The sequence below is a fragment of the Thunnus albacares genome, chromosome 23 (genome assembly GCF_914725855.1).
Source record: "Thunnus albacares chromosome 23, fThuAlb1.1, whole genome shotgun sequence".
Classification (NCBI taxonomy): Eukaryota; Metazoa; Chordata; class Actinopteri; order Scombriformes; family Scombridae; genus Thunnus; species Thunnus albacares.
The window spans coordinates 10,619,683-10,646,689 of NC_058128.1; the positions used below are offsets into that span (position 1 = coordinate 10,619,683).

At 42.1% G+C, this 27,007-nt stretch overlaps 1 protein-coding gene across 1 annotated transcript in view; it reads right to left on the reverse strand.

The window, feature by feature from the left end:
• pcloa (piccolo presynaptic cytomatrix protein a) overlaps positions 1–27,007 on the reverse strand; it is a 58,751-nt gene that overhangs the window by 14,732 nt on the left and 17,012 nt on the right. Inside the window, exons 4-18 of the mRNA XM_044343238.1 lie at positions 22,546–22,960; positions 22,379–22,407; positions 19,832–22,234; positions 15,125–19,220; positions 13,249–14,789; positions 9,540–11,607; positions 7,650–7,697; positions 6,842–6,924; positions 6,494–6,569; positions 5,438–5,563; positions 2,268–2,376; positions 1,785–1,849; positions 1,162–1,343; positions 677–727; positions 258–388 (exon numbers count right to left, since the gene is read on the reverse strand). Of these exons, the coding sequence (XP_044199173.1) occupies positions 258–388; positions 677–727; positions 1,162–1,343; positions 1,785–1,849; positions 2,268–2,376; positions 5,438–5,563; positions 6,494–6,569; positions 6,842–6,924; positions 7,650–7,697; positions 9,540–11,607; positions 13,249–14,789; positions 15,125–19,220; positions 19,832–22,234; positions 22,379–22,407; positions 22,546–22,960 (11,423 nt within the window). The remainder of the gene's footprint in view (positions 1–257; positions 389–676; positions 728–1,161; positions 1,344–1,784; positions 1,850–2,267; positions 2,377–5,437; positions 5,564–6,493; positions 6,570–6,841; positions 6,925–7,649; positions 7,698–9,539; positions 11,608–13,248; positions 14,790–15,124; positions 19,221–19,831; positions 22,235–22,378; positions 22,408–22,545; positions 22,961–27,007) is intronic.

Genomic DNA, 27,007 nt, shown 5'->3' on the forward strand with positions numbered 1-27,007 from the left:
TTAACAAAGTGGCTGCCTTTATAGTCTGGATGTCAATGGGAATATCTAAGCAGGTGTATCACTCAAATTCTCTCTCCAAAACGGGCTGAAAGAGACAGTACATGATGAAAACAGTCTTAAACACTTCTATCTTACAGTATTAAATCAACAAAGCTGATGTTACATTTGACTAATTTTATATCATTTCTCCTACACTGACCTTTTTCCTGTCCTGAACTACTCGGGGTGTGCTTGCAGTTTCCACACCCTTGACTCACCCTCTCCCTGGTAGGAGATAGACTTTAACAAATGGGTCAGAGTAGCCATTGTTGTCCCGCGGGGCAAGGTTTCTGGCCTGCAGGACATGAACGATCAAGTTGCCCAGCTGCTTGTCGTAGTGGATTTGAAGCTGCAAAAAAAAAATGCACATTGAATAACAGTGGATTCATTTAATACAATACATTTGGGGAGAGTAATAATAAAAGAAAACTGATTGTTGTGTGAAAATTTACAGTTTTAGGAACATAAATTAGATGATTCACTTTGTATTTTCTTGCTTTTCATTTGATTTCATGTTTTCAAAATGCAAAAAGATACAGTAATACTAGTGATGACATTTTATACCCATGCAGCTAAAATAACCACATTTATACTAAAAGACTGCAGTTCATTGAGTTCACTCCTTCATTTAACAGACCTGTATCTCTCCAGAGACGGGGTGGGACAGGGTCTTCGTTCCCTCGGCAGTCTGTAAGAGATGAAAGCAACATGCTTAGTAACCGCTAGCAAAAATCTGTAGGCGGAGAATTTGTGTTCACTGGTGGGTGTTAATACTGTACACAACGTACTGTACTGTACTATACAATGGTGTTCTTTATGCAGCATTTAAGGCTAAACTTTAACTCTCAAAATTGATGCATCTTTATTGTCTTACTGGCATTGTCAAAAATGTTATGTTGATAGTAAAAGAAACGCTAACTGGTGTGTTTTGATAAACTTGGTATGCACTACCATAAATGAATATGATCCACAAAAAAAAATTCTGTTCAAGTTATGTAAATAGAGTGTGGTCTCCATTAGTCTTCTGGAGATATAGGAATAACCAGAGAGCACCTGTTCCTGTTCAGCAATCCATAATGGCATTAATAATCAGGGATTCACTGTAACTCGCTCTGTACTCGCCTTGCTGCTGTGGCGTTTCTTGCCAACGGACGGTGATCCAGGTTGACCGGGGCTGGAAGTCGCCGAGGTGGTGGCTGGCAGGGTGGAGGAAGAGGTGGAGGGAGCCTGCTGTTGTGACACCTTCTGCAGTTCAGCTGCCAGCTGCTTGGGGTCAACACCTGGAGACCTGGGAGGTCTGTCACCTAGAGGGGTCACACAAGAGCATTGTTAAGCAAAGGCACCCACACACGATTCATACAGGAAGAGAAACCATTAACAGCTTCACAGCTGCACACACTGACACATAAGAGCATTCCAGTGTAACGATTCAAACCAACAACCTTCAGGTCACCAGTTTTCTTCTTTAACTTCTGGGCTACATTCCAGGCTACAGAAATCATGAACAGAAAATTTCTAGTTGGATATTCAGTCTCTTTGGTGAGGTAGCTCTTTTGAGAATATGCTAATGTTCCAGAAGTAATGCAGACACAGAGAAGACACAGGCCTTAAGTAATGGCTGAACAAGAGAAAAGATAGAACTGTAGATGAAGGCATTATGAAAATTGCAAGAGACAAAAGTTAATTGGAGAAATGCTAAAGAGGAGGCATGGTGGTAGAGAAGAAGAAGAAATACTGTCGCTCACCTTTGCTGTGCTCCTGGAAATCCAGGTGCTGGGAACCTTCAGACTCAGCCAGCATGTTAAGATCACTAAAAACAGGAAAAAAGAAAGAAGCAGCTACTAAAAAAATAGAAAAATATAGATGAAGATAGAATAGAACTGATTACTTACAGTATAAACCCAATCAGACCTTGGGTTTATAAGTGTGGAACTGGAAAGCTAGCAATCATGACTTCATTTTGAGTGAAACGGGAAATCAGGTTCTATTTTTAAGGTGGGTGTTTCATAGAATTCAATGTATGATTTAGGGGAAAATTTAGCTATTGGAAGTCATGACAATTACTGAAAAAAAATGAGTGAAGGGTGACTGGTGGCACTATAGAGACAGAGAGGCAGGAGATATGAAAAGAGCAATGACTGGACTGAAAAATGAAGTGAGGTATGAGTAAGGAATATAAAAAAAGAATGTAGGAGAGAGAGATTGAAAGTGACAAAGGTTATACTCACAGTCTGACACACACTTCTGCCTCACTACACGAATGTCCGACAAGCCCTTGTACCTCCTCGTAGGTTTTCCCTGTCAGAAGAACACCGTTCCACTCCAAGACGTGCATTCCTATAAAAAAAAACACACAGATACACCCAGGAAAACAGTCAAAAATACAGTGGAGAATGTCTGTTGATCCATAAATTTAGTAGAAACATTTTTTATGCCAAATCAAAACAAAATCAAAGCCTTGAAGTGCAAAGTTCTTTAAATGATTAAAAGGATCAATTCATTCTAAAAAAAATATTTCAAACCGGACCAGGTCAGGGTCTAAAATCCATACTTTGATTGAATTCACAGTGAGCAATCTTTTGAGAGAAAACAAGCTTTGATTCTTGTACTCAAACAAAATGTGCATCCGACTGCAAGCCAAAACTGAAGAGATAAATGCTGGTGAAAAGCCCAAACAGCAGCTGTGTGACAAAGCTGCACAAGGAGCACTCAGACACAAGAGGGGTAAAAATTAACTTGAAAATGGCCTCATGTTATTTCAGCTATAAAATTATAATTTGCAAGACAACATTTCAAACATGACACATTATGGCCAGGAAATAATAAAAAAATCCAATCGGCTTCTATTTCCTACAGCATGATAAATATCTCACAGAAGGAACTGACCATTTATTTATGTTCAATTCAGCAGTGAAAGCTCATAAGAATCCACACAGCACAGCAAACCCACTGCATCCTCCAAAGCAAACCCTGCACACTGGCAGGACTTACACAGCTTGAAACAGCTCATCAGGAGGGTCTTCTGTTTGCGGCGATACTCTCGAGCTGCATGTATGAGTGAAAGGGAAGCTACTGTAGTTTCACCCTGATATTATTCAGTAAATTGGTCACAGTGTATGGCTTGTGAAACTTGAGTTTCAGTGATCAGACAAACAAGCGTGCACTCGTATACGCACTCCATGTCTGTCCCTCTGTGACACTAAGCTTCTATGCCTGTTGAATCTGACAGCATTTCTCCGATTCACACCACGGAGAGTGAGACGCCGTGTTCCCACTGGCAGAACCAACGTACTTTGCAGCCATTCTGCTGAGTGTTGATGACAGGGTTATGGGTGTTATCATGGTTGAGTTGTCCTCACAGCTAACAACACCACAGATGCATTTTGACTCTTGAACAGAAGCAATCATCAACAACTTCAACCTATACCACAGACTTCTTTCTGAGCTTGGAATAATAGGGAGACTAGAACAGAAGGGCTGGAAAAAGATGGATGAACACAGTATGATGAGTATGATTAAGGTAATAAGGAGTAGAGGAGCTCAGCTGAAAGGGGAATTTACCTATTTTACACATCAAAAGCTTCTGGATATGTGAAAAAAAGCTGTATAAAGCCTTTTTTGGTTCCAGAGGGAGCTGTGTGAAATCTCATCATTGCCTCAAGTGATGACACTTGGGTCAGAGTCAGCTGGGGCTGGAGACTACAAGTTTGAAAACCAATGTTCTTTGAGAAATTTACATTGTGGTACAAAGTCAAGAGGTTGTGATATGTAGCCCCACAAGAAGCTCTGTAAACAAAACTGCATTCTTGCGCATGCACAGTGGCATCTGCCTTGCACAGAACTACTCTCCGGAGACTGAAAACATGATTGCTGTTATCTGTCTTGGGAGCTGTTACCATAATCTCTGTGGCGAAGAAACGTCTCACCCCAATGTAAAGTTGATGGGCCGAGTGAGAAAAAACACTATTGTTCAGATTCAGTGGGCCGCACAACTAGAAGCTGGAAACTTTTTTGGCTAATGCTCCAGGCAAGCAATTTTCATTCAAGTGAATAGGCACCATCTTTGAGTCCAGTATCTAGTTCCTATAATACATTCATGATGCTGACTTAGCTAAAAGCACTGCCATGCCTGCCTCACAGAGCTGCTAGCATGGCTGTATCGCTCTTATTTTTATATTTATATTCCCATGCTGTAAAAAGGCATTTCTCATTCATTATTTCATTATTTTTGTCATCAAGTTACATTGGAGATTTCCCACTAAAACTCAAGAGCAGATCTTCAAGCCCCATCCTCCCACTGTTTTTCCCTACATTGGAATATTCCAAATTTGTATTCTGTAAGCAGTTTTCACTGTAACCCTTTTAGAATGTCCTGATAAAGAAATGGAGAGAGAAACACAGACAAAAAACAGCAAAAGGATTAAAAAAGGAAACGGAGGGAGACACAAACAAGAACAGAAAGTGCGAAAAGAATAACCCACACACACACACACACAAACACACACACACACACACACACATCCACAGAGCGCAGACAGATGGATTGCACACTATACAGGTCCAAACTGGGCTATATTTCTCTCTCCCTATCTCGCCATCCATAGATCAACAGTGTGGCAGCTTCAAAAAGGCCGAGGCCACAGCTTTACCAGTTTTCCGACACCCTCAATGTGGCTCAACACAGAGATTAAAGGGGACTATGAGTAGACAGATGGACTGGCAGGGTGAGAGGGTTAACTGTTCCCAGACTCCCCCATGTGGAATCAATAACACCTCATGAAATGGTGTTCCTGTTAATATACCACATAGCAGTTTATCCTGAGGTGGTGTCAGTGAGAGGTGTGTAAGGGTGAAATCACAGGTCATATACTGTATTTGTGGGTTACTGCACAATGGTTATGTGGTGCATGATGAACTAGCTAGCTGTAGCTTTTCGCATCTATATGAAACAGAAGTGATGTGACTGCCTGCATTTTGAAAGAATAATTGTTCAACCGGGAATCGTCAACATAATTGTCCTGAAGGTTTTTATGAATCCAATATTACTAAAACTCCTGCCTTTTAGACTCTCCACCTTTAAGCTTTCCCTTTTTGTTCTTATTTTTTTATGACTAAATGTGAGTTATGGCCCCGAGGTGATAAAAGTAAATGCAAATCAAGACCTATTTTTCACTGTTTCTCACACTCAAACTGCATGTTCAGTTCTGACAGTCTGTCAGCTGTGAGGGACCTTGGATCCTTGGATGTACTGCTGTACTGTATGTATGTCAATCACATGTCCAAGAAGATAAACATGAAATACTAACATATAAACTTGTTCTCTTCTTTATACTTACAATTAAAGTTGATTGCAACAATTTTTACATAAAGGGAAGTTTAAATTGGTAAAAGACCTTACCTTCAAGAATCTTTCCTGTTTGTTCTGCAGCTCCACCAGGTAGGACTTTGGCAACGTAGGCTCCTATGTCTCCATTACTGCCAGGGACCTCTTTCCCTCCAACCACACGGATACCCAGACCATTTCCTGATTAGAACCAACAACAAAGTCAGATGAATGGTCCTTTTTGATGGCAAATGGCATATAAATGAATGGTTCTGTCCCTAACATTGTCATTTTTCACCTACTTTGTGCCTGTCTCACCAAAACAGACAAAAAATAGATATCGTGGACACATATACAGACACTAATATAAATGCCAAGCAAAAAAATCACCACACATGTATCTATTATATTATGTCTCTCCACAGGTTCCACATAATGGGACTTCACCTACATAGCACCAAAACCTCCCTCCTTTTACAGTGCAAAACACTTAAATATGGTTATAGAAGCAAGAGCAAAATGACTGAGACAAAATGACTCAGTTCAACACCCAGCACTCATAAACAAAACGCTTCCTTTGTGGGCCTTTCGTTAATTGCGCAAGATAATCCTGAGTATGAGGGATACGCCATTTTGAGCATGGCAATGACTGATGAGCGTGGAGAGAAGCCAAATCAAAAGGGAAGCCAGGAAATGAAATGTCTGCCTGCTTTGAGCCTGGAGGAATGGTGTGATGGAACGTAATGGCAGGGGAAGTGACTTGTCAGTTTGTTGAGATTTGGCATGAATATCAAGTAAATAAAATGCATGAAGCGCACTAGTCATGCTCTGTAAACCTAATGAGACATTATGATCCAGATTAATGTGTACATTTTATGGTTTTTATGTTTTTTTTTATCATTTTTATTCTATCTTGTGATTAAATGAGAACAATGCTTATTCTGTACACAGTGCATATTTGGTGCAGTCAGTAAGCAAGGGGGTCAATAAAATCTAATGTATGCATCACAGTCAATAACACATTAGCTTGTAATACAGCTCGTGCCTCTTTGCACACATTTCATTCCTATTATTAGCATGCTGCTGTTGCTGATGTTATTGAATGAAATGTAGTAAATCATGGTACTTTACCTGAGACACTGCGGTCTTTGGGATCCCTCTGCAGTTTGACCCTGAGGTGAGGGAAGGGGTAGTACGGGCCTTTACCCTGTGGCCCATACACAATAGTGAGATGTTATGTATGTACACGGTAAATGGTAAACAGAATGAAAGAATGAATACTTTGCAACATGGACATTTGTGGCCCAAGTGCTTCTTGTTAACACCTCTTGTTAACATGTGAGCTTACCACATAGATTGACTGATATTCATATGTTTAAGTGTGGGTGCATGCATTTGTTTACTGCTTGTACTTGGTATACATACGAGAACTCAAGTGTCTGCATGAACAATACGGGCGTGTGCTCTTTCCCACTTCACCTGTCTCTTTTCTTGTCCGTTCTCTGATCGTCCATCTCTGGGTTTATCAAACCAGTCTGTCTCTTCTCGTCTCAGGTGGTAGGCTTCAGGAATAAAAAGAAGCAGAACCAATCTGAGAACGTGGACTTTTTCATCCTACTACAGAGGATGGATTTCCTCAGCTCAATCAAAGGTGATTACATGCCATTAAGCAAAAGTATATTTGTGAAAAGGCCATATTAATTTGTGATTGGTATATCAAAATAAAAGGGCCAGAGAAAGTGTCAGTTTGTTATTTCAAGCTCCTGTTGAAGGTGAAAAGGATGCCAAGCAACACAACATTTTCACTGGTATTGCAAAATAAGAAGACAAATATAATGCTGTTTAATTGAGTGTGAATAAAAACAGTATTAGTACAATATGTGTAGTATTATCATCTAAACCTACAGTGTGATAATTTTTTATGAATGTAAATGTTGGGTATGTACATATTTCTCATTATATATATATGAGAAATATATATCTCATTATATATGAGATATATATATCTCATTATATATATATATATAGAGAGAGAGAGAGAGAGAGAGAGAGAGAGAATTATATAACTCCAATTTTTAATAAGGAGCAATTGCTTCCAAAACATGTATGTATGTCTTACCATATGATATTTTTGCAATGTCATATGGTATTTTGTCAATGGTATTTATGTAAGTGTCTCAAACCTCCCCAACATTTAGTCATCATTTCATGAAGATGTGCATTTGACTTGTGGTGCAGGTTAATATGTTAGCTAATAAATAACTAGATAACTGAACTAATACTCTACCATTTGTTGCATCGTCTCTGTTCAAAGCCATCAGGGAATCACTTAGGGCTGGAATCAAGGCAAATTAGTTTACATTGCAAAATGCTGGGATCCATATGAATCTATTGACAAGTAGTTATACTGTGTTCAAGACAACTCAGGGGACCAGGGATTCTTAAATGAAACCAAGAAGATCAACAATTACATCTTAATTAGAGTCTAAACTTAAGCACTGGAACTGGCCCTTTTTCCGTCCTCTTACATGAAAAACTGTCCTCAGCATGGAAAGTGAACAGCCCCATGCTGCTTTAACTAAGTACTTAATAAATAATTATAATTATTTATTGTGTATGGACATTAACATAAAGATACAATGGTTTTAGTCATGACTGGAATGATAGGAAATGTATTGTTTATATATTTAATTGATGGTTTTTGGCTTTTACCAAACAGAACATAACTGAGATTTACCAGAATTAATGTTCCTGCCAAAACAATCATTTCCATTCCTGTTGCAATAGGACACTGTTCAGACACATTTTACAAAAACTGGGTCTCTGGGCGATGACTACTCAGAATATGCTTTCAGCAATAGAAAGTGTAGAGAAAAATGGGGAGAGCTGCAGGAAATAATACCAGATTTTCAGTAGCATTCTTGCATTATTGATTTTTTTCTCATATGATTTTCATCTCTTTTATAATTTAAAAAATATAGAAAAATAATGGGCCACACTAATCAAGTTTGCACTTTTTGATTACTGGGAGGCAGTAATATCATAAGGAGATACAGTATAGAAGGTAACAGGCTTCAATGTATTCCATGCAACATATCACTGATGTATAACAATACATACAAGCAAGTATTCACGACAAGACATGCAAGTTAAAGTTGTATATTTATTACACACATATTAGTGTTGCAACCAAATATCATGCATTTCAAACAAAAACACTCAAGAACCCTCTACTTATATCTGCAAACTGTAACTGTACAAACTGATGTACTATAAATGTAAACTATTTCTGTATTGTCACTATAATGTGGTAACATTTGATGGCCTACAATTTGATTATCATGAAACTACAAATATATTTTTCAACTTAAATATGATCATTAAATATACAAACAATGTCCACTATCCACATCACAGATCAACTGTTGTAGATTCCAAAACTATAATTCATGTACTACAGGCTATACACTGTCATTTTGAAGAATAATTGTAAAAGAACTGGCTCATCTGACAGAATTTTGTACCAATTATGTAAATTCTGCAAGAGGGGGAGGCACTTTTTCAGTGTATCATTGGTGAGAAAAGAACATTTTCTAAATCTGACCTGAGTTTTTGTGTTATTCCGCTATATTCCGCTTGTATGCTTAACAGGTAAGATTTGAAGGACTATGAAAGTATTCTGTAAGACTTAAAGTATAAATCCTCATTTCTGGAATGGAAGTGTTGTATAAATAAAATGCAGACTGCCATAAGTGAGCATTGCTATTTGAGAAGAAAAACCTCCTACACAATGTAGCTGTAAGTTATACCATATGGTGTCATGCAGTGAACTAATATGGGAAAATGTTACACAATATCTGAAATGCAAACAGAAACACGGTGCATGCATAAAGATACATTCAAGCACACCCTATATGACATGCATGCACACCAGATCTTGAAAGACTGAACAAATATACTGACACCAGAAAAGAAAAGATACATTCACCAAAGTTAAGGTTAAACATGAAAACATAGAAAATCACAACAGACACATGCAGATTTTCAATAAATACCCAACAGCTAAATATTATACACATTAGTACTAAATGCATGCAAGATAAACTATAACCAGACACTCTCAAGGATGAAACATTAAATAGGAAAAAAGTGACAATGTGACAAGTCTGTTTTTTACCTTCACTATCTGACATGGTGCCCTGAAGGTCATCCAGCAGCACATAACCCCTACCCCTGGTTGGCTCTTCCCTGATATGTTGCTGCTGCTGGGAATCCTGCAAGGATAAACAAGAACCAAACTGGTCCCTTGAATCAGCTGAGATGGGTGGCAGAGGTCCTGCTGATGCACGGGCCATGCCCATTGGCTGCCCAACAGGGCTCAATGGACTCTCTTCCTCCGAGTTCTGAGCTACTATGGGTATTCGGCCACGGCCACTTTGTACAATAGGAAGGCTGGTAGGTTTGGTGCGACCAGAGGGGGTTTGATAACTTGGTCCATCTCCAGATGCCTCACCATCCCCCTTGAGCCTCAGCGAAGAGCTAGAAGGGTCTCTCTTGATAGACAAGTCCAGGCCATAGCAAGATGTAGGCCTGGATGAGGGTCTTGAGCGACTACCACTAGGATAGGCAGAGTCCAAGCCCAAGCTCTGACCCAAGTTTAGTGAACCAGCCAAGTTGGCACCCAAGGTGGACCCTAGGTATTTTTGCTGCTCTGCAATATTCTTTCGAAGGCCAAAGGTAATCTCATCCTGCATGAGTCGGCTGGATCTTGGGGATCCACTGGTAGACCCAAGATAACTGGTATAGTCTGTCTCCAAAGCCCTGCTGTCTGTAATAGAGGAATACTTGGAGGAGATTTTAGGATCTAATAGCGGAGTCTTGTGTTTTTGGTACAACATGGATGCTGGGAGCTGTTTAGCTGCCTGCTTCTCTAGAGTAAGTCGACTGATGCTGTACTTTTCTGACTTTGGATACTGTCTTTGGGAGTAACTAGAGATGCCAGAGCTTGGGGTATAGTAGTGCTGGGAGAGACCTGTCAATTGTTCTAAGTTTTCTGTCCCACCCGTACTTCTCCTAAACTCTTGCTTGAGTTGCTGCTTCAGGAGTTTCAGTTCATAGGGTTCCTCCATTGAATCCTCTTCATCGGGGGTCTTTCCAAAAGTATGGAGTCTGGAGGTAGATCCAAGATAGTCAGTAGACCCCAGATCTGCAGCACTCCTACGTAGCAGCTTCTCTGCCTTGGCCAGTTCCCTCTCAGCCAGACTATAAGATGAAGACAGACCTGTAGAGCTCTTCGCCAATTCTGCAGCATCTTCCAGCAGCAAGTAACTCCGAGGTGTATGGTGATCAACATCTGTGTAATAGGAATCAGACACAGCTGACATGGGACTACTTGCTATACTTCCCACCTCCAAAGCTCTGAGATCAAGGTGGTTGCCGTATTTGTCATATTTGACTCCTAGATAAGCTGACGATGTGGGATCAGGCTGGCGGCTAATGACATCATATTTAGTTGCATCCAGCTCTGAAAGGAGGGCTGCTTGTCTGGCAGCTTTCTGCTGCAACAGGAGCATCTGGTGGTAACTCTGCTGTTGGGAGCTAGTGAGCGAGGGGACAGAGGAGTAGATAGAATGAGACTGGTAGGACTGGGGAGTCTGGTAGAGAGACTGGTATTGGCTTTGAGGGTATTGGTACTGGGAGTATTTTCCGTACTCATGCTTGGTTTGAGGTGGGACAAAGTCATCCAATTCAGACTGAGGAGCTGTCCTGGGACGTTCAAGACCATGATCTTCAATCTCCTCATCTTCACCACCTCCACGTCCACCTCTAGTCTCTCTGATATTACTGACCTCACTGTCTGACATGTAGTCTCTGTCCTCGGCAACGCTCTGTAAGTAGGCCCTCTCTCTCTTCTCTCTCTCCTTCAGTAGGGCATCTTTTCTACGATTAATGCCCATCTCTAGGTATCTAAGCTTGGCGTCGATCTCTTTCTCCTCCTCATCAAGCTCTGCCTGTCTTTTGCGGAGCTTGGAGGACTCACGTTCCACCAGGTCCAACTCACGATCAATGTCTTGTAGGATCTTAGCACGTGCCATGTTTGAATTGCGGCACATTCTACGGCGGGCAGAACTGGTGCTGTATGCTGTCTGGCCACTGGCTGTTGACTCATCCTCTGAGGGTGGATTGGGGAGAGTCCTCTTCACCTTCTTTTGAGTGCCTGTTGGTGTGCCACCAGAGCTCTTCCCCTGTAGGAAAAATAAATAAAAACGTGTTAAGACTGTAGAAATTCAAATGGTCTTCTTAATCCTCAAAATAACTGAGTGGGCTGGTCATGTAGTCCTCAGAATTTGAAAAAAACTTCTTCTGGACACTATTACTCAGATAAAACTTAACTTGAGATAATTGCTAATTGCATGATTTCAATTATGTTATCAAATTAAAATCATTACTATAGATTAGGACATGCCCATGGTGTATATGAGTGCATGAAGGATTATTGGAAAACACAGTTTATTGATCATTTGTGTGTCCCAGTAAAGTATATGCATTCCTGTCCATAAATGTTACCCACCACTCACTAAATTGTACACTCTTAAGTGTAGTCTCAAAAGAGGTAATTTATTCACATTAAGCCTCTATGGATATCTGACAGCTCAATATTTTCCTGCAAGCTCAGCTTATTTCCCAGCCTTTTATGTATGTATGAGATTCTCAACAGTGAATTGCCCAAGCAGAAATCTGACTTCTATACCGCATGAAGGCCAGGAGCAACATAGGATGCCTATGTGGGTATGCATAACCTATTCAGTTGATTCTTTCATTTCCTTGTATGCCTTACTTCATGTCTGCACACTGAAATTAAAATAGAGCTTTGCACATTACTTCAAATGTTGTTCATAACATAATATGATTGAATTCTTAAAGTGAAAAACTGTAGAATTTAAACCTTTATTTAAAGTCTGTATTAGTATTTATAACTTTGCAAATGTCTCTATACTCAGAATAAAAGGTTTGGTACATCCCTTAGTCAGAGGTTAGTTACACAAATGTGTATTGTATTGTATAACATAGTTCAGTGAATAGGTACATCTGCTATCTTAAGCATTATATTGATTTAACTGTAGCTACATTTTCTTTTGTGTTTAGCTCAGTCAAACATTATATGACTACACAAATTAATTACTGCCTTGAATCTTCATTCTATTGTATTGTTCCTTAGTTAAATTCATCCTCTGCATTTGAGCCATCCAAACTGTTTAGGAGCAGCAAGTAGCTGTAGTTCAGCACTGTGGGTGAATCTCCACTCTTAAGGGCAACTCTGTTGTGATGAATAAGGCTGCAGTATTTCTAATACCTAACATGCAAGTCATATTGTGTGCACGCTTCCTCATGCAAACACGAAGAGAACATGCAAACCCTTGCTGTGGGGCAGCAGTGCTAACCACTGAGCCATCATGCCACTTGTGCTACATGAATATGACATGACAAATGATGGTTTTGTTGGTGCTACAAGACGCTTGACTCACAGTATGGTTTGTTATGGTTCGTTTACATTACATTCTGTGGCCATAAGTAGATCACATTCATTTAAACGGCAAGCTAACTATAAATAGTGTAAAACCTTATGCCATAATAATCAAAGGCTGAGAGAAAAAGAAAAACTGCAATCATAGAAGCTGTTAGTATTTTATCAAAAGATGAACTCAAGCTGGAAATACCTCCCCTGAAAGATTTAAATTTCTTCTGCACATTATTAACCAAAAGAACAGTTTGCACCAATAACATCTTCATATTCTTAAGGTTAGAACAAACCAACTTTTGTGTTTTTGTTAGTCAGTGCCTATGTTCATTCTTATATATTTTAATAAAAGTGATATAGCACTCACAGTATAGCTATCACCATGCTGGGTGCCAGATGTTGCCCTTTCTTCTCCTGTTGGACTCATGGGCTTAGGGTCAGACATGGATCTCTGCATGGCTTTTGGTCCCCTGGGACTTGCTGGAGAGGCTTTTGATGAATCTGCACTTCCTTTTAGCTTTTGTGGGCTTGTATCACCCAGTGATTTCTCATAGGATACAAACTCGAGGGATTTGCTAGGGGATATACAGGGCGATATGGGGGAATAGAGCACTTTGGGAGATTTAGGAGGGGCTTGAAGCGTAGAGGACTCGGCTTTGAGGTTAGGAGACTGGCCTATTTCTAAGGGGGTTGGTCGTTTCTTTGGTGAGGTCCTTTCAGAGTCAGACAGCTCCATTCTAGTGTCCATTCTAATGTTCCCCTCTGTATCGGTTTGTATAGAAATCTCAGTGTGGGCTTGAAGAGACATCTCTGACTGTCCTCCCCTGTCTCCCCTGGCAGTGCGTGGCCGGGTTTGTCTGCTTCTAGTTTGAGCCTCCCATTCCTCTTGATCCTCATCATCAGTCTGAACACAACTGTCAACACTCTTTTTAGCACTTCTCTTTTTTCTCCCTGCTGTGTAAGCTTTGCTGACTGTCTCATCCTCTTCATCTGTCTGGCACCCACTATCCGTGATCTTTCTGGACAGGACTGTGCCATCAGGTCCTAGAACAATTGCCTCCTGCAAGCCATGCCCTGGCATGTCCCCGCCTGGGTACATCTGACGAAGCTTTTGCTCTTCCAGTTGCATGCGGAGTTGCTCTTGGAGTCTCTGAATCTGCTCAAGCTGCTGCTGTTGCTGAGCATAGGTTTCTTTCTGCATCATAAGGTGAGCCTGTCTTTCCTCTTCTTGTTGGGTCAGGATATGCTGCTTCATGGCTTGCAGCTCCTCCAGTTCCTTCTGTACCAGAAGCTGTTCTTGCTCACGGAACCGCTGAATCTCATGGCGCTCCCACTCCAATTCCTCAGCAAGGCGCTGTTGCTTGAGTTTTTCCATCTCCAGCCTTTCACGCTCTGCCTGATACTGGCCATCCCCAGGAACCATGGGTGAGGAAAGAGCCTCCAGTGAAGCAGCTATGGCCTCCAGGGATGCATCAGTGTAGGTGTCAAGCGATAAAGAGGTTGTTGCTGTAGTGACAGCATCAGCAGAAGTAACCCCTCTTGATATCTCCAGATTGAGTGGGGCATCTCCTTGTTCTTCTGCTGAAGTAATGGAGATGGTGGACAGGAAACTATGGGACCGTGTCAGTGGCAAGTTCTGGAGGTTGGACAGTGAGGGCATGGTGTCGCTGGTATGCATACCTGATAGGGTGTTGTATGTTGTACTAAAGATGGACCCAGGCTGGGTGGTAATGGCATACGTAGATGGAATTGGTGCTGCAACAGAGGAATAGACCACCCCATTTGATGACCTCAAGACACTGCTTGTACCAAAGAGTGTACCAACAGTACTTGTGACTCTGGCTTGGGAATAGGGTGGAATTGTCATTCCTGCGTATGTCCCTTTCTTGGAGTAGTCAACTGCTTCACCTGTCAAAAGTCAAAAACATCAGTTGAGTCCATATAATGCAGACTAATTCAATGTTGAAGCAAGTCATGCCTTATCCAATCATGGAAAAAGGTGGAAAAGGGATAAAAAAAAAAACGCTCCAACGTCCACAAGCATAAACAAAATGTACAGTAACAGCATGCAGGCACATGCAAAAATCTCACGATGAAAGAACAAAAAACAAAGAAAAATGAATTGTCCATGCAAAACAAAACAAAAAGTAAAAACAAACCAAAAATGCCATGTTAGCCATGAATGAGTGGAGGAAGTTCAAAATGACATTTAAGTGACAGGTCTGCAATATCACTGCACTGACCTGCATCAGAAATCTTTGCTGAGGTAAGATCTACTGCACCTTCTGTGGTGCCACTGAAGTTATAGCTGTTCTTACTCTTGTAAAAGAACAGGCCAGCTTCTGCTAGATTAGTGTCAGACATTGACGGTTTAATTCCACCAAACCCTCTCATGCCATAAGGTAAACGATCATACTGGTAATGGTCATCACGATATCCAAAACGATCTTCAGGCAGGGGTGTGGTGGGTTGCTGAGTAGTGCAGCTTCCTGCAAATGGGAGCTTGTACACAACATCACAGCATACAGCTCTTTTTCCTGCAGTCAGATCGACTGGTTTGCCATCATCATCTGTTATTACAGCTGTGACCACTTCCGTAGAAGCAGTATCCACTGATACCACTGTATTGAATGGTTTTGTTGTGCTAAGATCAACAGCTCCTGCCACTGAGGTTGTTCCTGTAGTTAATCCATTGGCGACGCAACCTGCAACAGAAGTGGGGGCAATAGTGACAGGGGTGGACTGGAAAATTCCACCACCTGCGCTTGATCCAACTGAGAGGTTAATAGGGATCTCTGTACCAGTATGAGTTGAGGGCTGAGAATCAATTGGCCGATATATTATTTGAGAAACAGGCTCAAATACTTTGTTTTTCGTTAGCTGAAGGGGCACTGAAGATGCTTGGTAGCTGTCTACATTGTCAGATCGCTGGATTGTGGCAGCACAGGTCACGATGGTGATACTGTCAGTCACTATAGAGACGGTGGATGATTCAGCACTGAGGTTGACCACAGGTGACTGCACTGCACTGTTCTGACGATTGACATCAGTTGTAAAGGACTGACGTCTTGAGTCTGGACCACCTGACAGGTCCACACCATTCATGCCTGATTCTGGGTCCACCTTCATAGTCCTAAGATCTACCACCTCACAAGGTTTGACTCCATTCTGTGCTGGCAGTTGGGGTTTAGTTTTCTCCAACGAGATTGGGACACCATTTGCCCTTGGAGCTGGCACTGGTGGTGGTGTCCTCTCATGAACAACAGAGACAGTGGTTCTTTGGACTTCTGTGGTGACCACTTGAGAGATGAGGTTAGGCATAACCACTGATGGCTGTGCTGAGGCAGATATAGCCTCAATTATGTGACAAGAACTAGATACATGTTTTTCTGGGCCACAAATTTCTTGACTTTCAATGGATTCTGTCACTCGTGTATATGCCAGAGGCACCCTGGTTGTTTGAGGAGGAGTTGGTTGTGGATGCTGCTGTGGATACGACTGAGGTTGAGGCTGTGGTTGGTGATGACTTTGGGGCTGAGCTTGGCGTGAGGGAGATGCTGGGCCAGGGCTAGAAGGAGCTTGAGTTGAGACACTGTCTACTGGAGAGCTGGGCTGAGATGGCAGTGTGATGACCACATATGTGTCACGAAGATTGCTGGCATATCTTGGAGAAGAAGGAGACTTTGGTGAGGGTTGAAATTGCTTGCTCTCAGAAGAGGGGCTCAGATTCAGGGCTATGTCAACAGGACCAGTAGGAAGTACAGTGGGTCTTGGTGGATGTGAGGCATGGGCAGGTGAAGAAGGCTGGGAGCCAGGCTTTGGTGCAATTGGTGGTTTGACACCATGTCCTGGTCTGTGGCTATCCCCAATCCCAGCAGGAATGGATGGCTTTGGGGGAACAGGAGGGGGAACATGAGGTTTGTATGTTGGTGTAACTGCTTGTCTTGTAGGTGATCCTTGGGATGTACTCATGGCCACTGTCTCTGGCCTGATTGGAGTTGCTGAAGCCTGAGATGGAAGTGGAACTGGAGCCTTCCTGGGAAAAACAGTAGGTTTTGGTGGGGTGGGAGGAGGCAGTGGTGGTGCAACAGGTACTTCTGCTGTTTCCTGAGAATTAGCCATACGCAGGACGCTTGGCTTCGGGGGCACAGGTGGGGCAGTTGACACGACGCTGGGTATGCTGGGTGTGTACTGGGGGACTGTGGGCAAGGGTGACACACTGGCAATCACAGGGGCTGATGTTCTTGGGAATGCGCTTGATAAGTCAACAACATCAGCCTCGGATGCTGCAATGGTGGTGTGAGGTTGCTGATCTGATGTGGATGATGGAGGAGACTCGGAAAAGGCTGTCACAGGCTGGGTTTCCATATTTGATGTTGTGTCTGATACTGCAGTTATCTCCTCTTCCTTTTTAATTAGACTCTCATCATCAGAGGACAACTCTCCTGAAGAGCACTGCGTCACCCTTAAGTCTGGAATGGGGTGGAGCGCCTTTCTAGATGCAGTGGCCTCTACCTCTGGCTCCTGCTGAGTAGGACTTGTTCCAGGAGTCAGCACTCTTTTCATTAGTTCTTCATAGGCAGTTTCCGCATCCAACAATGGCTTCCCATCTTTGCCTAATGTTACTGTACTACTTTTGGGGAAGGTATTCTCAGCAGGTTGCAACACAATTTCTGGGTTAGTGCTTTCTTTCTTTGGCTGCATATTTTGATATTCTTGCTCCAGCTGCATGAATTCTTTCCTCTTCTTTATCATGTCTTCATACACTTCATCTGGTGATCTCAGGATTTTGGGCTGAACAGGAACAACAATCTTCTCTGGCTCCCCTAAATCAGTTGTTGAATTGTCAATAAGAGATGCATAGGCATAATCTTCAATGAGCATACCTCCATAAAGGGACTCTTTTCCCGGTTGAATCTCACCTTTGTCAGCTGTTGGAGACTTAGCCCTCAGCATTATTTCCTCATAAGCCTCATCAGCAGATTTGAGAGCTTTTTTCTGTTTATCAGTATTTTGATCATCTGTTGGGGAGTGAAGAGATACTGATATAGGCAGCTGATACGTTTTCTGGACTTCTGCAATCTTTGCAGCATGGATTTCAAACCCTTCAGGATCTGATTCAATACTGGGGGAGAAATCAGAGCAGGATGATCGTCTGATCTCCTCCATTTCAGCTTCTTGCCTCAGTTCTTCAGTTGGTGAGGCATCTTCAATGGGCGATAGGTTGCTTGGCGGCGTCTTTGGACGTTCTCGCCTCCTCTGGGCTCGAATCTCTTCTTTGTCTTTCTTTGATTTTTTCCCTGAGCCCTTCTGTTTTTCTTGCTCCCTGAGCAGTTCCTCTTCTTCCCGTAACTCTTCTTCCTCAGACGAGTCTTCAATAGTTGGCAGCATTTGGCCAGGTTGTCTGTGTTTGGCTTTCCTGTGTTGTTTACCTTCACCAGAGCGAATGTGGCTGGGACTACTACTGTCACTGTCTTCATCCAGTGAGGAGAGGGATGTTGGGGATGTCCCAGGAGTAAAGCTGGATGCATGTAGACTGGATGACCCCTCACCTCTAGACCGATCATCTGGCGAGTCTGTTAGGCTTTCCATCTCAGGCTCTCCATCATCATTAGGTACATGCATAGGGCTGCTGGTTGCATTCAGCTCCATAGTTTGGAATTTACGAACCCCAGTACCACTCTGACGTTCTTCCTCTTTTGGTTCTGGTCCCCCCTCTTTGTCTATTTCAGATTTATCCCACAAGCTCTGGAGGTGCTTATCATCCTCATCATCTGGACTTATAGTGCTTTTCTTGGTAAGTCGTCTGGCTTTTCCTGATGTGGTCCTCTCTACAGCCTCTGTTTTCTTCTGTTCCATTTTTTTCTTCTCATCCTCTCTGATCTTTCGCCGGATTAGGTTTTCTTCATCAGATGGAGAAGCATCCTCATTCTCACTCATTTCCATTATCTGTTTCCGAATAAATTCCTCATCATCCCCTGACATAGGGCTTTCTTTTCCAAAGCTTTCACTGCTATCATCCAGTGAATCTGCCCTTATATCCATGGGCACAAGCAGCTTTTTCTTTGTGGTACCTTTGGCATTCTTCTCACAAAGTTCTCTGTCATCTTCTGAGCTAGGTGAGTCAGGTGAGAGAGGAAGCACCTCTAATTTACGTCTGGTCTTTAATGTATCTGTTAGTTTCTCCTCATCATCCTTTGGTTGTGTGCTTGGCTGGGCCTCAAGAATGGGAAGGACTGTGCTTTCCAGCTTTGCCAGGTCTGAGGGGCTGGTGGGACTGCTCTCCTTGACGGCCATTTCTTTCTCTCCAGGCTCTTTCAGAGTCTCAAACCTTTTGGCCTGTTGGGTGAAAATAAGACATAATTTAGTAATTTTTCTTCAGATAATACAATACATCAAAGGAAATATTTGAACTGGATTGTTAATATTCACAATGTCTGTGCATATACATTCTCCAGGAGTAACAAATAGTAATGAAAATAAGCTTTTCGGATTATAACTAATTACAACAGTATAGGGCTCTGTAAATGATGTCACATCAAAAACTGGTAGTTTTAGTTTCATCTTTTCAATTTCTGTGGTGAGGGTATCATTTTGTTTGTAGTACTGAGCTTTTAGAGCAGCATGGAAAATGGAAATTTTAGGCATTTTTCAAATTCTTTTTAGATAATCACTGAAATTGACGGAGTGTACATAATTACAATTTAAATTATACATAAGCAACTACACAAGTTCCAGTCTTCAAGAATGTGATACAGTCTGTAATCAAAACATTTCATACTGCACAGTGTTATATTAATTTTCAATAAGGACCAATACCTAGTTCAGCAATTTCCCATATAACTGACCTTCACATATACCTTATTTGTTAAATATATCAGAAACTAAGCAAATGATGTACAAAGATATTCATGTAATCTACCACTACTTGTGCTAAATACTACGGTCACCTCAGTGATTGCATCTTCATCACTGGGCTTTCCCACAGGCTGAGCTTTAGCCTCCTTTTTCTCCTCCATGTTAGCATTATCCTCTGGGCCTTTGTCCTGCTTACTAACTACAGAGACTGGGATTTCAGGTTCTGCTACAGGGACTGAAGCTACTGATACAGATACATCTCCATTTTCAAAAGCTGTCTCTGATATTTCATCCTTCTTTGATATTGTGTTCTCTCCTGCATCAAACTCTGGAGTGCCATCTTTGTCAAAGACTGTGCTTTCCTTGGATACCAAAATAGATTCCTGGATGTTGCCAGTAACAGGTTGAGAGTCAACCTCCTCTTTGTCAAGTTTTACTTCCTTCTCACTGACTGACACTTTTCCCTCAGTGAATTTCTTGAGCTGTTTCTCATCACTGCCTGTTAGCGCTGACGTCTCTTTTTTTACTTCATGTTGATTTTCACCAGTGCTGTTTAATTTTTGTGAATCGGCCTCTGCCTTGTCTTGGCTGAGTTTCTCCTCACAGGTTTTATCTCTGACTTGTGTTTCACTAATGACAGCTGAGGATGACACCATCTCTACACTTTGCTTTGGCTCTGTGGTATTGACCTTTTCTTGCTCTTTAAAATCAGGTGATGGGGGAACAGATGTAACCATTGCGTTCTCAGATTTGTCTTCTTCTTTTAACAATGTATCTACAGGTGTCTGATTTTCCTCTTTCTGTGCTTCACTCTCTGCTTTGACTACAGATTTTTCTTTCTCCTCTGATTTCTCTGGCAATGAGGCTGTCTCAACAAGGCTTTCCCCAGCAGGTGATGGTTCAGACTTTGTTTCTGGTTCGACCTCTTTATGTATCTGTATCTCTTCTTTCAGGATTTCTTCAGCAACAATCGGAATTGTCTCTCCTGCTCTTTCTGCTTCTTTTTTCTCTTCACAACACACATTCTCTGTTTCAGTAGATGAGGGTTCTGCTTCATTAACCTTCTCTTGAAGTGGTGTCTGGTCATTTGCCTTCTCAAGTGTTTTCTGTTCATTTGCCTCTTCTTCAAAAGCTTTCCTCTCATCAGCTTTTACCTCAATAGCACTCTCTGTAGCTGCATTTCTCTGAGCTCCCTCCTCTTCTAAGGCTTTGCCATCATTTGATTTTCCCTCAACTGTTGTCTTCTCAATATCCCTCTTCCCAATAGTTTCCTTGTCAACAGCTTTTTCCTCAACAATTCTCTCCTTTGCATTGTCCTTTGCTGTTTTAATCTCAACTGACTTTTCCTCAACAGCTTTCTCAGATATTTCCTGCTCAGCAGTTTCCTGTTCGATGTTAACATTCTCAACAGCATTCTCATTTTCTTTCTCCAAAGCTTTGGTTTCTCCTTCAACTGGAGAAACGGGAAGTGACTTATTTGCTGGATCAAGTGGAGTAGGCTCCTTCTCTTTTTCTATGGGTTTGCTTTCTACTTCATTAGCCTGACATTTCTCCCCTGAAGCTGAGGCAGGCTGTTTGTTGTCTGAAATTACTGAAGGAATTTCAGATTCTACACACTTTGCTGGCTCGGGTTTTAATTCTTCCAGGGGCTTGTCACTATTATGGACCTCAATTTTGTCAACAGAGGCCACAAGATCTAAATTTTCTACAACCTCAACTGGAGGATGAGGAGCATTTTCTGTGATTGCTGGCTTCTCTACTACTGGTTCTGGTTCTGCCTTTCTTTCTGTAGTACTTTCATTCTTGATGTCAGGTGCTACAATTTCTGCCTCAGGTTTTGGGGGGCTGACTGTATGGTCCACATTACCAGCTGTATCCACTGTACCTGATAGAGCCTGACCTATAAGAGTGGCTTGAGTTTCATCTAATTGAGGCTGACTATGTTCTACCTCTATTACTATTACATTTGTAGCTCCACTCCTACTCTCCTCTACATTTGTAGCTGTAGAATCTGGCTTTGGATCAGGCTGAACAGGAATTTCCTGTGCGACTTCTTCAGGGATTGAGGCAGATTTTTGCTCAACGGAATCAGTTGTCACTTCCGGAGGCTTCTCTGGAGTGGGCTCCACTTTCTCATTATCTATCAGGGGAGCTGCAGCCTCATCCTGAGTAATATTGGGATTTAGCTCTGTTTCTACCTCAGCAGAGACTGTTGTCTTGTCTATATCTGCATTAGTCAATAGATTTTGCGTCTCACTTTTCACAGAGGGAGAATGGTCCTCTGTTGCTTTTTTGGGGCTATTCTGCTGTTCCTCAATTGCTGGGATTTCACTGACAGTTGCACCCTGTGCTTGCTGCTCAGCATTAGATGACTCTATCTCAGGGTGAGTATGGTCCTCTGCCACTTTCTCACAGCTACTCTGTTGTTGCTCAGTAGCTGGGATTTCACTGACAGTTGCACTCTGTGCTTGTTGCTCAGAGTTAGATGGGTCTGTCTGGGGGTGAGTATGGTCCTCTGCTGCTTTCTCACAGCTACTCTGTTGTTGCTCAACTGCTGGGATTTCACTGACAGTTGCACTCTGTCCTTGCTGATCAACATTAGATGGCTCTGTCTCAGGGTGAGTATGGGCCTCTGCTGCTTTCTCAGAGCTTCTCTGTTGTTGTTCAACTGCTGGGATTTCACTGACAGTTGCACTCTGAGTTTGTTGCTCAGCATTAGATGGTGGTGTTTCAGGAGGAGGATGGTCCTCTGCTATTTTCTCAGAGCCATTCTGCTCGTGTTTAACTTCTGGGATTGCAGGGATACTCTCAGTTGTACTCTCTGAAATTGAAACTTCTTGTTCAGGCTGAATTACAGGCTCAGATACTGGTTCAGCTTCTAGTGGTTGTTTATGTTCTTTTGACTCTGGTGTTTCCTGAGGGCTGTTATCAGGAGGGGGGACACTAACAGAGGGAGGGGCATCATGATCAGGTGAAATTAGTGCAGGTGTGGGAATGGTTGTGGGCTCTACCTTGGTCTCAGGAGCTGGTGGGGGTAGGTCTGCTGCTTCTACTACAGGTTTGCTATCTACAGCAGCAGGGGCAGGGGTGGAGGAGGGGGCAGGAGCAGGAGCAGGTCCAGGTGGTGGCTTCTTTGGGGAAGCCATGGCTGGAGGTGGCATGTCTCCGAGCTGACCCGACATGGCTCGTTGGGTCTGACAGTTGAGGCAAAGCCATTCTTTCTGTGAGACAAAGACAGTAACATATTGTTAGTAATTAATATCAATTCTTAAAAAGTGTCTAGTGTTTAGTGTTTCTACCACTAAATCAGTAAAGGTAATTGTTGTAGATTTGTTAAAACATTTCTATGTCATTAAAACGTCACTGTGACAAGGCACCATTATCACTTCTTCTATTTCTAGGGGAGCTTTTACATTTATGGGACTTAAGAGATAGGCCTATGCATAATGCATAGTAATGGGACAGGGGTTTACCAAGGCATGTCAGAAAGGGTTGGGTGGCCTGTGCAGACATTTCATGTAGCAGGCTTAAAAGAGAGACTGTGTTTGAGTTTGTTTTTATGATTGTATCATTTGGTGTATATACACCTTAAACATTACACTAGAATGTGCACATACCCTAAGCATTACCTTGTTAATTAAACCACTTACAAACATTGAAAACAAACAAACAAAAAAACAACAACATAGGACTCCTGGCATCACAAATGTGCAAATTAGTGAGCCACAACTGTTTTTCTTTTCAGAGCTCTGCTCCCTGTACATCATATTTAGTTCCAGTTACTCCTCTACTCAAAAGCCAAAGCCCAGCACAAGCCAAATTAAAGAATGTTTTAAGGGCTGTTTATTATTCAAGTGCAATAATATTTGCCATAATTTCCTCCTGGGAAGTCATCTGGGATGTAGTCTTCACCCACAGCTAAACAGTGTTGCCACTTTAGCTCTGGCTAAATCTGTCCTGTCATGGTTAGCTTATTATTGTTGTATATTTCCAGGTACCCACTTTAACACATGGCTCTAGACGAACATACTAAGCCTGAAGGCTGTGGTGGGTGGCAACATAACATTGGTGGCTATAATTCATAAGCAGTTATTATTGGGGATTAATATCCAGTGCTGATCTTTTTTTGAATGGAAATGAAAGTGATTATGGACAATCAGCATTGGGATGTTGATGGGATTTTAGGAAAACAAACAAACACTGTAGCTATAGACAGTGCAAACACACACACACACACACACACACACACACACACACACACACACACACACACACACACACTGAATCCCAGAGGAGGTAATAGTCAGCATGTTTTCATCAAGCCTCCACTCTGACGTAAACACCTCATTTCACATTTCGCCACAGCTCTCCGGTGCTGCAACATTCCTCTGTGACCCCCCTCTTACGAACGCCTTTGCATGGCTTAACAGCAGGATTTATGCTAAATTCAGCCTTCAGAGAAGATCGCCTCCTGCATGTAAGCCATGCAGCAGAAAAGCCATCTCTATCCAAGCACAGAGAGACAGAAAGAAAGAGTGACACAGAGAATGAGTGCAAAAGAGCAGGACAAACTGATATAATATAGCAGCAAAGTCAGAGTATGAGCCATTGTACCACACCTACACAGTATGAAGCTTACTCTACTGAGAGAATTATATAGCTGCACACAGATCTGTATGGCAGGTCCAAAATCATAAAAGGGCAGCAAAAATGTTTTGACAGGGCAACAAAAAAGTAAGATGATTTTAATATCTGGAGGGAGAGAAAGATACAGACAAATAGATAGTGGCCAATGAAAATGAAACTGCCAGTGCTCCTTCCATCTCTTCTCTAAGGTTTGCTGACGTTAGTGAGTTACATTCCCAGTTCAACAGAAATCAAGTTAATCCTCAAACATGATGATGGACAAAGTACAGATGCGAGTGCCTTTGTGTGTGTATGTATATGCGTGTACCAGCACACGCTATCAACATGACCCGCCCCATCCGTCCCTGCTGGGAGGACTTGAGATAGGAGTTTCTCCAGCTTGATGGCTCTATCAGTTAAACCAGAGAGAGCAGGCACTGCGAGCCAGAGAGATGGCTGCCGATAGGAAATGCTAAAAACCCACTCAGTCAGAGAATCGGTCAGCCTCAGTCACTTCAGAGCATGTCATCACTGACGTTATCAGCACATCACAGCAGGCACACTGAGAGCCTTTACTGCCCCCTCACTGATTCAATACACTTGGTCAGTGTGTTTCTTATAGTTACTATATATTCCTTTAGTATTCTCCTGGCTTCATTTAAAACTACACAGAGTAATTCTGGAGTTGGTAGCTCCAAACTTTAACACCTAGTAACCAATACATTGGGCAAAATTTGTCAGTAGTTGGTACACAGCAAGCACCAATGGATACAAAGTAATTCAATCTACAGTTAATTTTGATAGTCAATTATTCAGCCGAACATTTGCTGCCTCCAGCTCAAATTGGAGGATTTGCTGCTTTTCCCTGTTTTATACCTTTGTAGATTTCTGTTTGAAATTGAATATCTTCGGGTTTTGGATACAACAAACAGCTTGTGCTCTGGAAAATTGTGAGGGACATTTTCCAGTTTTCTCTAATTGATTAATCAAAGTGAGAAAAGAAGTCTACAGCCACACAAGCATCTCTGTGAGGCTGTACTCAGGCACAGTGGTGCTTTGCAGTAAATGCTAACATTAGCATGCTAACATGCTGACAAAGACAGTGCTATTATGCTGATGTTTAGCAGGTAATATTTACCAGCTTTACCATCTTAGTCTAGCGTATTAGCAGGTTAACATTTGCTAATTAGTACTAAACACAAAATACAGTATTAGACAATTTTTTGGGGGCATTTTTGCTTTCGTTAAGAGGAATACGACACACAAAGGTTCCCAGTTGGGACCAACAATTAGGCTACTGGGGTGTCTGACAAGTCATCACACAAGGTTCCTCACCAATACCATCAAACCTATCACAAATTTATTTTATGGGGTGAATCCACATGGTCTGAATTAATGGGGATGTTATATTTCTCTTGCAGCATTGCCTTGTAACTAACACTAATGAACAGCTGTATTTTTACATGATTTTTCCATACTGCAGCTTTCAAATAAATGTGACATGCCTATGTGTGCTATTGTCTGTCTGCTTTAAAGGCTTTTGCAAACAGCAGCATGGATGATTCATAAAAGCAAGGGATTCACTCGCTCACATCACCACCTTACAAGGACGTTTTCTAGCATCACGTGTTCATGGATACCAAAGAATTGAAACACAACACCCACGGAGATGAGCTTGTGACGGTGGTGATGACATACATACTCCGATAAAAGACATGAAATACCTTGGAAGGAAATGACAACTTGCTCTCTCTTCCCACATGACATGCTCTCAAATAAATAAAAGCTCATACATAAATGAATAAGGACAGACTCAGTGAGTGTTTCAAATTTTCCATCTACTTCAAACTTCCTCAAAGGACACAGGAAAAAGACAAACTGAAAACCACAGACGGCAACCAGATATCGAGATGGGCCATATCCATGTTCAGTTATTGTTTCCAACTGGGAGTTGGAGTATTGTGAAGGTCGGTGCAGCTCTTTGATTAAGACAAGGGATCCAATGAGGGTTTACCCATCTAAATTTAGACAGCCTGGCACAGAGACAGAAGCAGAGGATCTAAAGGTGGATGGGACAGATGGATAAAGACAGATGAGAGGATGGAGAGGGAAAGGTAAAGGAAATGGGAGGACACACTGGGAAAAAAGAGTGGTAGTGGTGTGTAGAGGTGTGCGAGAGAGACGAGATAAAGACAGGAGGATGATGCGAGGGAGGAGAGATGGATAGTAACAAAAGAGAAGCAATGGTCAGGAGGATAAAGGGTGAAGCAGAGAGGGAAAGGGTGAAGCAGCAGAAGGGAAGAAGCTTAATGGTCATTGGAGTTGACTCAACACCAGCTACTGCCAACAAGCTTAACATTATCACCCTGTAAATCTGCAAATCAATTGCTTGGAAGTCAGGACAAGCTGCAGTTCATGATGACTGCCAAGAGTGCCCTTAAATTGTTACATTACAGACTGAGAATTTGGTTGACATCATTTACACGTATAGTGACACAAAGTCCTGCCTCACTTCCTGGTTAGCTTCTTTTCTACTTGCTTTTATTGCTCAGTATTATTTCTCAATGAGGGTTTCTGTCAGTGGCGTGGGGTGACTTTTCCACTAGGTGGGGCTACGGCCCTAGGTAGCTCTGTTTTGGCTG